This window comes from Mesitornis unicolor, unplaced genomic scaffold (assembly GCF_000695765.1).
Source record: "Mesitornis unicolor isolate BGI_N332 unplaced genomic scaffold, ASM69576v1 scaffold17870, whole genome shotgun sequence".
Taxonomy (NCBI): domain Eukaryota; kingdom Metazoa; phylum Chordata; class Aves; order Mesitornithiformes; family Mesitornithidae; genus Mesitornis; species Mesitornis unicolor.
In genome coordinates this window covers 1-14,300 of record NW_010159132.1, presented here as the reverse complement: position 1 = coordinate 14,300, position 14,300 = coordinate 1, and the positions used below count along the sequence as shown (strand labels likewise).

The 14,300-nt window shown below is 40.8% G+C and overlaps 1 protein-coding gene across 1 annotated transcript; it reads left to right on the top strand.

Moving 5' to 3' along the window:
* Positions 1-1,215: 1,215 nt before the first annotated feature.
* Positions 1,216-11,014, top strand: LOC104535355 (pre-mRNA-splicing factor ISY1 homolog; the record flags this gene model as incomplete). The annotated part of the gene is made up of 9 exons (XM_010185737.1): positions 1,216-1,267; positions 2,972-3,037; positions 3,790-3,832; positions 4,000-4,112; positions 4,819-4,936; positions 5,780-5,902; positions 8,136-8,245; positions 9,341-9,427; positions 10,820-11,014. Coding segments are annotated over 9 exons (820 nt in total), but the record flags the coding sequence as incomplete, so codon positions are not given.
* Positions 11,015-14,300: the final 3,286 nt, after the last annotated feature.

Below are 14,300 nucleotides of genomic sequence, written 5' to 3'. Positions count from 1 at the left end.
CTCCTGAGGATCAGTCGCCGTTTCCTCGCGTATCTCCCGAAGCAGCGCGGTGGTGCTCTGGTGCTCCGCGGTCCCACACCACTGAGGCTCAGCTATGTCTGTTTTCAAACACACCTGGGCCGTGGCTCACACCCACAGGGCCGTGCTTACCCCGTGGGATGTGCTGTTCCGCCTGTTCTGAGGCTCTGGGAGTTTGGTAATGCTTCGGCAAGGGCTGGGTGCTAAAAGCAGCGCAATGTGTTATGCGGCCTGTTGTGATTTTAGGCCGTTAATGTTTTTGGAACAGCTGTCGGGGTAGATGGCCATCAGTCGGCATTGGTTTGAGTGTAGATCTTGCTTGGGAGTGGCTTGGGCTACACCAGTGGTTTTGAACCCAAAGCCAATAGGCTTTCTTGAGTACTTCTCAAAAGTGTTTGCATGCCACATATTTGGAACTGCTAGATTAGAGGCTTTTTAATACATTTTTCATGTTTGTTCTTTTTCCTAAAATACTTTCTGAGCTTGTAATAGTAACTGAGAGAGCTGAAGAGACTACAGCTGTCTGGTACCTTGCGAGGTACTGTTTTAAAGCGATCCCATCCAGTGCGTCCCGGATACTGGATTGGATGGTGTGGTTTGCATCCTGGAAATGCCTCTGAACAGCAGTTGGAGCCCAGATAATTGGTTTAAGTGTAGGGCACAGGTGGGCTGCTAAAAGGTGTTAAATGCTTTAAATTGTCTTTTGCTTTTTAAAATGGCTATCAAAGGTCTAGTAAATAAAACCATATCAAAAACCTGTAGCATGTGTAGTCTCTGCTTAGTTGTGAGAGACTGAATATTTTGGTAATGTTAATAAGCTTGATTACTGACTGCTGCTTTCCTTATGGAAGCTTTTTTTTACTCTTGAGTTTTTGGCTTGCTTTTTGATATATCCCCTGCTAAGACACGTAAACATTTTGCTTGTGCTTATGTCCTTTCGTTGCTAATATCTAACATGCTGGCACATGCTAAACAGAAACAAGCTGCTTAGCAGAATTTGTGTTTATCTAAGAAATGAACGACTGAGGATTTCAAGCGTTGGAGAAGTCACTAGGGGGAAGAACTAGGCAATGAGTATGTTCAAGCCTTTGTTTTCTACAGACTGTAATTAAGTCCATAATAAATATCCAGAGCAAAGCTTGGTCCCATTGGCCTGTAGATTTGTAAAAGTCAATCTGTTTCCTTTCCTTTCTTTAGGACGGCCTTAGCAAGATTTCGGCAAGCTCAGCTTGAGGAAGGAAAAGTTAAGGTATGGTGTAAAAGACCTGAAGCTTTCTTAGCTCTAGTCAGGAGTGGAACACAAGCCAGGTACAGGGCTGTGTGCCAGCTGCCAGCAAGGCCATATTCGAGGTGCGGGTTTCCTGTAGCAGTCTGAAATTGGTCATCTGGAAAGCAGCTGAAGTAGGGGCTGTATTTCATAGGGACATAAAATGGAAATGATAGATAGAATTTTCTTAACTAAATAGCCTGTTTAAAGCTCTATGTGTATGTATGTTTCAGAGGTATGTTGGCTTGACTGCTGAGAAGAAAGTCCAAATGGAACATCACTTATTTTTTATGTAATGTAGGTAGAATATGTAATAGCTAAAAAAATCTACAATAGTGCTATAATTGGAGGCAGCATGCTGGGCAGAAAATGAAAATTAGTTTTGAGACTGAACTTATCTCCTTCTCCAACTACTTAGTTGATACACATACACTTAATTTTACTGATAGTAATCACAAGGTTTATTTGGATTTCCTCCTAGAAGAGGTAGAGAAATCCTTCTTATAATCTTGTTCATTGGTAATATTCTGACAAAACAGTAACCACGAAACAGAGGGCCTGCGGGACCACTGTGAACTCAAGGCTTGCATGTGACACAACACTGGTGTGTTATTAACCCAGCACATGATAACTGTGCATCTGTTGATAATTCCCTTCACTGTCATGCAGCTTTGGGTTTTTTTGACTGGTGTAAGACTTGGCAACATCGTCATTTAGAAAAACTCCACTATAATAAAGACATAGCACCTCTAAACCCACAGAGAACCTTAGAGAGTGATTCTGAACTATCTCTGGATATTCCTCTACATTTTTCACTGAATCATAACTCAAATGTGGGGTTCAGAGTGTTCTCAATAATTTTTTTGGACAGGTTTATTTATTTTTTTAATTTCGGGTAACAGATGAAGGAATTCTGGAAACTAACTGAGGTGTCCTATGTTTGCATCTTAAGAAATCATGTTTTACACGTGAGTGCAAGCAATATGAAACACTAAAGCAGAAAATAACAGTTTGAGGAAACTGTACTGGAAAAGATTCCATGAACAACAGTCAGAGGATAAGATGGAGTAGTTTCTGGTATATTATGCGAAGGGAGGCTTTTTAATACATAAAAGGTAGAGCTGTGTGAGTACTGTAGAGAAAGGGACAAAATAGCTGCGCACAGGGTGCTACAGGTAAGGTGAAGTATTAGTTTGTGTAAGCAAGTCAATGGAATGTGAGGAAGGCTGGGAATAAGGGGTTTTGGATAAACTGTAGTTGGGAGAGTACAAAACAAAATTAAGTATTTAAGTAGTAGCAATTGAGAAAGAAAGGCCTAAACTTAATAGCTACTTGGGAAACAGTGGGTTTTATTTAGATGCTGGTATGTTAAAAATGATGTTGTAATCTGACTGTCCTAAATGGAACATTATTTGTATTGGAGAGGACTGTGGGGTGATTTGAAAAAAGCTGGTGACAGATTTTGTTTTGAAGAAAGGGGATTTAAGTAGCTGGTTATATTCTGTGATGGTTTAATTTGGCAGGGCTGTAAATCATCAGTAGTTTCCACTTAATAAAAATCAGTGGGAGCAGAAGGCACTGGAGCTTGGTAGCATAGTTTGGGATTAATCAAGCAGTAAAGCTTGATGAAATGTGAATATTGATGCTACATTAAAACTGCATGGTGTGTGGCTTTCTGTCAAACAGGAACGAAGACCTTTCCTTGCATCAGAGTGCAATGAATTGCCTAAAGCTGAGAAATGGAGGCGACAGGTAATGTGAAGCTAAAGACTTTTCCTGTTCTGTAGTAGCTAGAACTTTAGCAGTTCTTTTTTGACAGCTTGTTTGCAGGTTTTTTCAGACTTCCTCACTGTGCTGACAGTTAAATCACAGAATAATTTAGATCAGAAGATCATATAGTTCACCACTGGGTTCAAAGTAGGTCCTCCCACATCAAGTTACTCAGGGCCATTTCCAACTGAGTTCTGAATATCTTCAGGGATTTGGATTCCACAGGTCTTTGGGGCCCCTGTTCCTGTGTTTGATTACTTCCTTAATTATTCCCCCCCACCTTGAATTTAATCAACATTTTCCCCCTTCCAGCTTGTGGTTGTTGCTGCTTGTCCTGTTGACCTGCACCTCTCAAACAGTCTGGCTCTGTCTTGTCTTTACTCTCCATTACAGAGTTTAAGACAGCAGGAGGTTACTCCCTTTTCATCTTCCCTTAAGGCAGATCTAACCCAGTTCTCTCTCAGCCTTTCTTTTCATGTGCTGCTGTCCTCATCACATGTACTGCTGTAAAAGTGTTTTATTGTTTTTTAAACTTCTGAGGTGCTATATTTGTGTCTCTATAAAATCTGTGTTGTTATTTGAAACTGATAAGCTCAGGTCCATTTTCTAGATCAAAAAGCCAACTTAGAAGTTGGATCTTTTGAGGGCTTTTTTTAGCCTTTTCTATCCTTTTGCTTTTGTTTTTGTTCTGTTGTTTTTTTGAGACATTCACTTCTGTTTTCTTATTTAACTAGATCATTGGGGAAATTTCCAAGAAAGTGGCACAGATTCAAAATGGTAAGATTTTTCTAATTACATTTTACTTTTTTCAATCTCCAGTCCTAAGCAGTTACAGTAGAAATCGCTTTCTATGTGAACTATACTGTTTCCATTGCATAAACTTTGAAATTACTCTGGTGCTTCTAGGAAGCTGGCTAATTTATTGCCTTTTTACCCTCTAACAGCTGGATTAGGTGAATTCAGAATTCGAGACCTGAACGATGAAATAAACAAACTTCTGAGGGAGAAAGGACACTGGGAATTCAGAATAAAGGAGCTAGGAGGTCCTGATTACGCTGTAAGTGTGGGTTATTTTGTGCTACATGGTTGTTCTGCTCACAAATAAAATGACTAATGAGAAAAATACGTGCAATGTTTAGTTAACCACACATTACTTTGGCAACATTTATTAGAGAGGACCTTTATTCAGTCCCTAAAGAAATGGTAGGTTGTGTTAGAGGAAATGCTTGTTTCCATGATGAGCAAATCAGTCTTTTCATTTGGAACACCAGTTCAAGGTGTCTGGCCTTTCTGTTAAGAATTTGCAGCACTGGTCTGATATTGCCCCTCAGTAGGTGGTGTTTTAGCAGTCTGTAGAAGGGTTTTCACTTGGCTCCCCTGGCTGCTGCTGAAATGAAATAATGCTGCTAGCTGTCACTTGCCAGAACATCGGATGTACACTTATTGTTAGGTTTAGTAGTGCTTGTGTATCTGATACCTGTATGTTGTGTTAGTACAGAGAGTAGGACAGGTTTAGATATTTTGTGGAGGTTAATCCGGTATGGGCACTCTGTGGTTTGTGTGGTCATTTTAAATGTGTGATTTCTAGTAAAAGTAGAGAACCTATATAAAAATGAGCTCCGAGGGCATTTTACTTGTAGTTTGAACTGGTATAGCGTATCTCCTTACGCAATCCTTTAATCTGTTAAGATGCCCAGGAAAACAGGAAATACAAGGTGCAAGAGGAATAAAATTTTAAACCATTAACTCTGTTTATTTTCCAGCGTATTGGACCGAAAATGTTAGATCATGAAGGGAAAGAAGTTCCAGGAAACAGAGGTTACAAGTATTTTGGAGCTGCAAAGGATTTACCAGGAGTTAGAGAACTTTTTGAAAAAGAACGTAAGTAAATAGCAATTCTTCCCGGACATGAATCTGCCTAGTAGTATATCTTGAGTAAAATGTGTGCTGTAGTACGTGGGGAATGCTACTAACAGCATATTCTGGCCTGTGTCTTAGATCAGTGAAGTGAAACACTGAACACAAGGGATTAATATGCTATTTCTCTGGGCAAAGAACACCTTTGGCTGTTTGCAATTAAGGAAATTTAGAAAAGAGTAAACTATATTCTGCTGAGAGTTCCAAGTGGGAAGGACTGATGCTTGTAGAAACTTTCTAGCATAACAGGTTAACTTTATTGTTATGTTCTAAATAATACCAAGTTCAGAATTAAAAATTTAAAAAAGTTGGCCTGAACATAATTTTTAGAAGCAGGAGTCAGCTTCCATAATAGGAAAAACTGTGTGTTGATTTGCCATAGACTGAATGGGAGTTACTTGGACCTGAAGGTGAGGCAGGCCTGGTGAATTGGCTTTTTCTTACTTGCCATCTGCAAGGAAAAATTATGGGAAGTACTACATGGTCTAGGGGAGCTTGGGACAGGTTTTTAGTTCCTTTCATGTGATCTTGCTCAGTATGGGGATTCCAGTACGGGATGAAAAACAACTGCGTGCATGACAGTATAGGATTGCCTCAGGACAGGAACTGTGCAGTACGAAGCATTCAGACTGTTTTGTGCAGGCCAGAGTAAAATACCAGTACTCCCAATACTGATAGCAGTTCAGATCATGCATTGGTGTTTAGCTTAAGCAAGGTGGCTGTAGTGGCTGTGAGGTTGATAGGAATCAGGAATGCACAGCAAGCTATCAAGATGGACCTGGATGAATGACAGTTGTGTTCCTTCAGCCCTCCCACCACCTCGGAAAACTCGAGCTGAGCTTATGAAAGCCATTGATGCAGAATACTATGGCTACAGGGATGAAGATGACGGTATTCTGGAGCCACTGGAACAAGAACACGAAAGGAAAGGTATGTGAGATTTGGAACTTGCATAAATCAGTCCAAGAAGAGGTGATGGTGCACTCTGAAGTTACTGTTAATGTTTTAATACTGTCAGCAAGTGATTTGCAAAATCTCCTTTTTTCCCTGCCTTTGTCATGCTTAAGAATGTAAAAGAGTAGGTTGCAGCAGGGAGATCTGTGGAACTCGAGTGGTTATCTCCCTTTGAAAACTGACCATACTATCTTTTTCCTGTCTTATTTATCTTATTTAACTGTTCAGTTTTCTTGAAGGTTAGAGTGGACCTTCAGAAATGCTGAAGTCTAGGTGGCCTGTGTTAATTTATCCACATGTCGTCTGTCTCAGAACTTCAACGCATTAGTGAATATTTTTTCCTTTGAAACTCATACATTCTCAATAGATGATATTTATCCATGTGTCTGCTCACTTAGTTCTCTAGTTTTGTGTCTACTGACTTGCCTGGTAAAGACCTAGGGATTATGAGTTGAATTCTTGAAGCGCTCTTGAAAATTCAGCACTGTGTGCCATCTTCTGGTATTTGTGTAGCCTTAAGCAAGAGGCTGGACCCCACATTTAAGAGCTTACCTGTTTTCTAAGTAGTTCTCTTAGTGCTTCTGGTGACTATTGCCTGATTCTGGCAATTTTTTGCTGTTTCTGTTGTATGTTTGTTTTCCGATCTCTTTTGAAGCTTCAGCTGCAGGTAGATCCTCAGCACTCTGTAGGAAATGCCCTGGTGTAGGAACCCTTGGCAGGCTCTTCCACAGAACACAGCAGATAATCCATTTTTGCTTGGATGGGGCTTCTTTTTTGTATACAGTTCTCTCTCTGGAATTAGCGAGGAAAGCTTTGAACAAAACTGCAGGAAGTGACTCATTAAATGATTATAAGTTGTTGAGCTTAGAATTGTTATCAATACTGAGTATCTCCTAGTGTGGTCATCTACTTATATTTATCCCTTCTCCATGTGTGTGATGTTCCTAGTATTGTGTGTTAGAGATCATGCCTCCTCAGGGAGGAAGAGGGGCATAAAGGAAATACTTCACTTGTGTGTCCTGCAGCATAGCCTAGAGCCTTAAAGGGAAGTTGTGTGGTGCAGTGCTCCCAGGACAACCCCCCATTTCGTTCATCTTGCTAATTGCAGACAGGAGAGGTGGCTTATCTGGATTCATATGGTTATTTAAGAAAATTACCGTCTTTGGTGTCTGTGCCACTCGAAATAACAAGGCTAGAGATGCTAACAGAACCAGTAGGTGTGCAGTTAATGTACTATTAATGCACAAAAGCTAAGATTCTCATAGGGTCACTTGTTGTCTAGACTCTTTGTATTTTACCTCATCAGAAAAGCGTAAACTGTTGCAAAACAAGGTATGGAAAAAAATTTATTACTTTAGAGCACCTTTTCTGTTATGAAACCATGTAAAAACGCAGCTGCGTGCCACTAGTTGGATTTCGCTTTCTCAGGGGCAGTATTTTAATGTTTAATCTTTGAGAGCTGCGGGAAATGACTGGCTTCCATAGTTGTAGGCATTTCATACTGCCTAGTTCCAGCAATTTTAGTGCTCCCTAGGATTGTTAGGCTCTGGCAGTGCCACTGATCAAGCTTCTTAAAACGTGTTTTGGCACTCCTATAGCACTCTGCTGTGGGGTAGAGGTACAGCAGCCTGACAGCTCCTAGCTCGCAGCAAGTTAAAAGAGTTGGAATCATGCTACAAAATATGGGAAATACACTACGAGATGAAAAGAGAGAGCCTTAGAAGGGTGGTTGCTCTTAAGGGGTGTAATCATGTTTAATTAATTACATGGTGATCAACATTCCTGTAGCTGTTGACTTGCTACAGGGCTGTAAGAGCCACCTAGCCTAGTTATGTGACCTCTTGTTATTCAGATCAGAAAGTAGGTTGATATTTATCTGTGACATTTAGAGTCCAAAATGTGCCCAAATTAAGGCATTGGCAAGTACCATACTTTCACAATGGTAGCATTGAGTTTTGCTCAGACTACATTCATACATTTTATTAGATACTGCATCAAGGTTCTACACTAAGCCTGTGTTACCAATGTAGAGGATTAAATCTTGCTTAAAGCAAGAAAATTAAGTCTGTTGGCAAAGGTTTGGAAATGGGCAAATCGAGAGCTCTAACTCCAGTTGCTGTAGAACAGCTATCGAGGAAACTGGGGCTACAGCTGGACCATGCTGCTTTGACTTGCTCTGATATACCTGCCATTTTGCTTTGCTAACCAGTTATAGCAGAAGCAGTGGAAAAATGGAAAATGGAGAGAGAAGCACGACTTGCAAGAGGTGAGGAAGAAGAGGAGGAGGAAGTAAATATCTATGCCGTCAATGACGATGAGGTATGTGATGGCTAAGGTGATGTAACATTTCATGTCTTCTATGCTGTCTTCTTGTAAGAAGCGTTACTCTGTTGAGCACCTGTCTGCTGCTGCGTTCTGCCCTTCTCTGCCTAACTTTACTAACTAAACTACTCATTTAGTAAAAATGAGTAGAAGATGAGTACGCTTTGTCCAGGTTTGGAGAGCAATGAGAGCTTGGAGCTAGAGAAGACTTTTTACTTGAGTGAGAAACAACAGTTGATACGTTGTGATTTATCTGTCACTGTCTGGAATGCTGGTGTTTGTGGGGTAGTGTGTCAGTGTTAACTGAACGCTGACCAGTCTTGGGTCTCGGTACAGTCTGCATCAGTAACAGCATTAGCAGTTCTGTGTGCAGTATAATTTTGTACTGTCAGTGCATAGCAAAACCAGGCATTGCAGTGTCTTGTTTATAGTTGAATGCTGATCCAGCAGAGCTTTGCTGATGCTGCAGTTGCTGCTGTGACATGGCTCTTTATTCTCCCTTCTCCCGGTGCCAGTAAGAGAAGTGAGGGACATTGCCTGTAAAAGGGATACTGGAAACTCATCCTTATTTTGCAGTCCATACCTAAACGTGTCTATCACAAGAATAAGAATAAAAATGAGATAGTCTGTAAGGTTAAACTTGTTCCTCCTTCAGTACCCTGTTTTATTTGTATTAGCTCATGATTCATAAGCCCAGCTCTCATGCGTGAGGAAGAAACAGTGCAGAGCTACAGAGGGAAGTGGTACGTGTATTTTTAAGGTACTCAGTTCTTGGCTAGCCGGCTCCTCTTTTGTTTATAACTTTGCTATGACAGCCAGAGAGAAATGGAGGAGGAGGGAATATAGCTTTCATAGCAGTGCCACAGCAGAGGAAAAGGAAAAGCCACATAGAGAATGAAAGCTACAATCCTGAAAATGTCAAGGAATAGGATCTGCACGTGATGTTTGTCATATCCCTTTGTCCCTTTTCACCTACTTGTGTTTGTAACATCAGTCATTCTCTATCTGGTTCCTTCTGTCAGAGTAAATAAAAGAGGTGTTTTTCATGACCCCTTCAGAAAGTAAACTTGATGTGGCCTAATTTTTTTTCAGTCTGATGAGGAAGGTGGCAAGGAAGAAGAAGGTGAAGAAGGCCAACAGAAATTTATTGCACATGTTCCAGTGCCATCTCAACAGGAGGTAAGACATAACAAAATTGAGTTGCAGAGATGCACTCAGGCTGTTGCAAGACAGAGACCTTAACTTGTGGCAGATCATCAGTAAAGATGCCCTCAGTTTATTATTTCTGTGACTTGACTTTACAAGTCTGTTTAATCCTCTTGCATGTGCTGTGGAACTGGCCAGAATTACAGTACCAGTTCTATAACTCTCTTCATCTGAGAATTTCCAAAATCTCCACAAATATTACTTAAATTAGCAAGTGTTGTGTTGTTATGATCAAGACAACCCTGATTGCCTAGTTATCTTTACTGTGCTTTTCTGCTGACAGTCGAACTTTGTTTTTTAAAATTAATGGGATAATTTCCAAACTGCAAGAGTTGCTCTCCTAAGTTTTCTGAAGTTATTTTTGTGGCATGAGCTTGAATTGACTCTTTTATTTTGAAACTGCTTTTGGGTATATATTACCTTAACAGTGACAAGTTGTTGATGTCCCCTGTTGTCATCTTGTCAGATATCAATGCTGCATTCTGTGAGGTCCTGATCCTGTGTACTCAACAAAATATACGTGGCTTGTCAGAACTGCAGGAGAGAAATAATGATAAAAACCATTGCTTTCTGGCCAATGGTATTCTCTTAATGAAGAGAGCATAACTGAGACACAAAACTGGCTTTATAATACTTAACCACTGATTTACTTAGTAATCTTGTCTAATTAGACTGTAGTCAGTGTAATCTTTTTTTCTTCTAGTGGCAAATCACTCCACACCTTATGCCCATGGGATTATGCCTTCTAGGTTAGATTCTAACTTACGAAGAGCTAAGGTTCAGAACATTTATTTTTGAGATGCTGTGTGCGACAAATATATAAAATCATTACTGAGATTAAAACAAGCCTTTTAAGTTGCTACTAGTAGATCTTTAAAGTCCACACTTGTTAATCATGTATTGCTGGCACTTCTAGAGAATTTCGATAAGAGGTTCATAGCCATTGCTAATGTGAAAGGCACACTCACTCAACTGTCGTGTCAGGGATTTGGACTAGTGTGGCGTGACTCCATCTGTTCTCCATTTGTTAAAGCTATATCAGAGGCAATTGTTTGAAACAAAATTCAAGTGACTGTCCGGAGAGTAAAATAAATTGCAGCCAACGTCCTAATTTAAAAGGGTAGGAGCATAGATCTGAAACAGAGGCATCTATTTTACTGCTTCTTTTGACTTCCATGAGCATCAGCTGAGTATTAAAAAAAGGTGCTTCTGACTCATCTTAATTCAACTGCTTTTACACTAGTACGTGCCTCTAACTTTCACAGTCTGTTTCCTGCATTTTTCTTCTTCCTGTCTTAATAGCTAGGCATGCTAGGTTTTGGCATTTCAATTAAGCTGAATGTCATCCTATTTTTATATTTGCAGATCGAGGAAGCTCTTGTACGAAGAAAGAAGATGGAGCTTCTTCAGAAGTATGCCAGTGAAACCCTCATGGCACAGAGTGAAGAAGCAAAAACACTTTTAGGATTGTAACATTGCACCAGTATGTCCTGGTTTTTATAGAATTCACCTTAAAGGTTCATATATTCTGGTAACAATCACAATTAGCTCTGAAAGTCCCTTCAGGTGTTAACTGGTGAAGTTACTGTGTTCTGCAGAAGGAAAACCACTGTTTTGATTTATCCACTGAGATGACTTGCACTTCAGTGCTGAAAAAGGTCAAACCTAGGTTGACTTGTCTCTTCGTCTGCAGCAACTGTCTTCAGTCTGTTCACTTTGTAAAGTTGTCTGTGCAGTGGTGCCTCTTACAGATAGAACTGCGAACCCAGGGGCTCCTTAAATCCTGCAGGAAAACTCACTTATGTTACTGCCGTTTTGCTGAGTCCAGAAGTAACTTACTCTGTTACGCCTGGTTAGTTTACCAGAATAACCTAGGACCTGTTTAGAGGTGCCTTGATGACAGATCTTATGAGTGACTTTGATTTGGTTCTTTATATAACACATGCAGTATGTCTAAAAGCTGTTACCCTTTTTCTGGTTTGTAACTGTGCCTGGGTGAATTGCCTAAATGCTGGATATTTCAGCAGCTATTGTAAATACTTCCAACATTGTGATACCTTGTTCAAATATTTTTAGTAAAACTTAAAACCTGTTGTCTTGTTTCATTCTAGCTCAGAGGATTGTGGTGTTTCCCTAATTGTAGCCAAAGAATGGGATCAGAAACAGCCGTCCATGTAGGGGTTTGACACTGCATCCCCTCCTGCTCTTAGGTTGTGTATCCTGTGACAAGAGGCAGATGACAGCAGAGCCTGTTTAGAGTCTTACAGGTGACTTAACATTGTTATACAGGTCTGAATGAATGAAATTTTAAATTGAATGTATGCAGCCATGGAGTAGCAATGCTACCTAAGGAGTATAGTGTTTAACAACCAAATAACCATGTCTGGGACTACTTAGTTTCTAGATGCTCTTAGTATTCAGTACTATCTGTTGTAAATAATCCACTCCAGAGTGGTCAAAGCTCTAAATTATAAAGGCAAGCTTCATCTTACTTGATGTAAATGAATAAACAAAAAGCCTTGAAAAAGTAGGAAGCATAGCTGCCAAATTCAAATCTTAAAGCAAAGAAAAAATGGGGGAAAAAAACAACCAAACAAAAAAAAGCCAAAACAAATAAAATCAAACCAAAACCTCAGGTACTGATAGCAAGCAGACAACTAACGTTGTAAAGATGTTCTGTCTTCCTCTTAGCAACGTAGCTTTCTCTGCTTTGTAATAAAGCTGCATAAACACATCTGTGTTTATGGCCCATAATGATTCATGTGCTGTCAGTTGCAAACATCTCTCCCAAGCTGGTTTTAGTTTTTGCTGCTGCCCCTCAAGTGTTTTCTGTTCTTGGGCTTGTGGTGTCCTTTTGTCCATGTCCAGTATGTATTGCTGTGAAAGACAACACTGCCTCCCAGAGTTCCTTCCCTGAAACCCTTGGCCACCAAGAATGAGGAAATGGCTCCTTCCATGTTGGGTGTGCTGATGGGTTTATGGTCTAGCAGTACTGCATCTGCGTGGTGAACTTCACCTGTGGAAAAGATGAGTACGTGAAGGATAAAGACTTTGTTGCCTGGTACTAAGCCACTAACTGAGTTTCTGGAGCTTAATAAATTGGCAGGCCGTCTATTCAGTCCTTACCACGCTTCAGGAGTTTTTGTCACCAAACTGTAGTATGGCTGGGGCAGGGGGGATACGACACCAAGAAAAAAGAGAGGAGCCAAATGGGCTTGCCAAAAAACCTTTCAGAGTCAAAGCCGTGTTGTGAACAGCCCCGTGCCAACTCTGCTTCTGCTAGACTGCACTTTTTAGTTTTTTTGTTCAGTACAACAGCTGTTTTTCTTCTATGGGAATAGTGCTTGGAAGAAGAATGCCACTCTTGCTGTAGATTTGCTAAACTATATGTTAGAGATAACCAAACCACATTTAGGGGGAGAAACCCAATGAGTTTTTATGATATAATCTGGGAGTTTGGTAATACCAATGGTTGATCCCTTCTGTCACCAGATGAATCTATAACATAGAAAACAGAAAGGGAAAGACAGATCAGGAATAGAAGACATAAAAACTGAATAAATGGGAAGAATGAGAGAAAATTAAGACAAGATCGTAATTGCATTTGTGTTCAAAGGAATAGCTACAGGCCCTGAGCAAGACTGATACAGTGATCGAAACAGAGGAGTCTTTAAGGCAGTGCTGATCTCTGTTGACCAACAGGAATGGAATAAAGGTTCAAAAATGCAATATGGAACTACAATGCAAACTCTGGCTGCTGCTGGAGCCCACTGTACTAAACATTCACTCTATGCATTTTTAAGCTGACTGCTCTTTTTGGCTGCATCTGAGCCAACAAACTGTAGAGTAATTGTTTGCCAGCAGTGCCCTACAGCAAAATGCCTATGTTCTGCTGGTGGTACGGGCTGTTGAAACGCTGGTGGGACTAGGGTTGAGACACTTCTGTACCCAAAGCCAGGTAACTAAGTAGCCTAACTACTGATCTCATAGTTTGTCCTAGCAAATGAAATGGTGTAGAGGCTCTTTAACTTGAGTATGCAGCTGTGCTTTGACATGTGTGTGTTGCTGGGCTTATAATTCATGCCATCAGCTTTCAACATGTCTAGGTCGTAAATGTAATTTCATACGTGCTTACGTGTAGCTTGTTCTCTTGCCTGCTTCAGAGTTCTGTGCTGTGCATGGTCCTGGCTTGAGCTTTGGGAAGGTAATGTCCCTGATTGTTCTGTTTTGTACTCTGTGCTGTGCTCTGCATCAGTTTTGTCCTCCTTTTGTGTTTTAGAAATGCATTTGATTCTGTTTCATTTAATAACAACCCCATAAGTGGTGCAGATTGAAAGATGCCTCCTTTGTCTCAGCGACTACAATGCTGTTGCTGGAGGATCAGTGTTTCCCTGGAGTCAGGGTGGTGAGGAATATTTGTTGGCAGCACTAGGAAATAAGTGGATTTACCTAATCTGCATTAGCAGATGAGCAAGATAAGCAGAGAGCTCTGCACAGCAACCATTAACTAATGATGTTTTGTGCTTGTTTTCTCACTTTAGAGTGGAGTTGCTGGGAAATGCCTTTGCAACACAGAACCCACAGCTAAGGTACCGCAGTGTCTGTGTATGTGAGAGAGAGAAAAGAACCCAAACGAACGTCTGGTTTGTTACTAAAGAAAAAAATTTGTATTTCCTCGGTAAAAATTTAGTGCTGTCGTTTCCTTTGCTGCTGATGTGGTACCGCCTCTGGAGGAGTCTGAGGAGGGCCTGTGCCGGGAGGGCAGGGCCTGTGCCCGGGGCGGGGCCGCGGTTTGAAGCCGGGCGGCGGCGGGTAAGCCGGGCTGTTGCCACCGCTCCCCGCACCC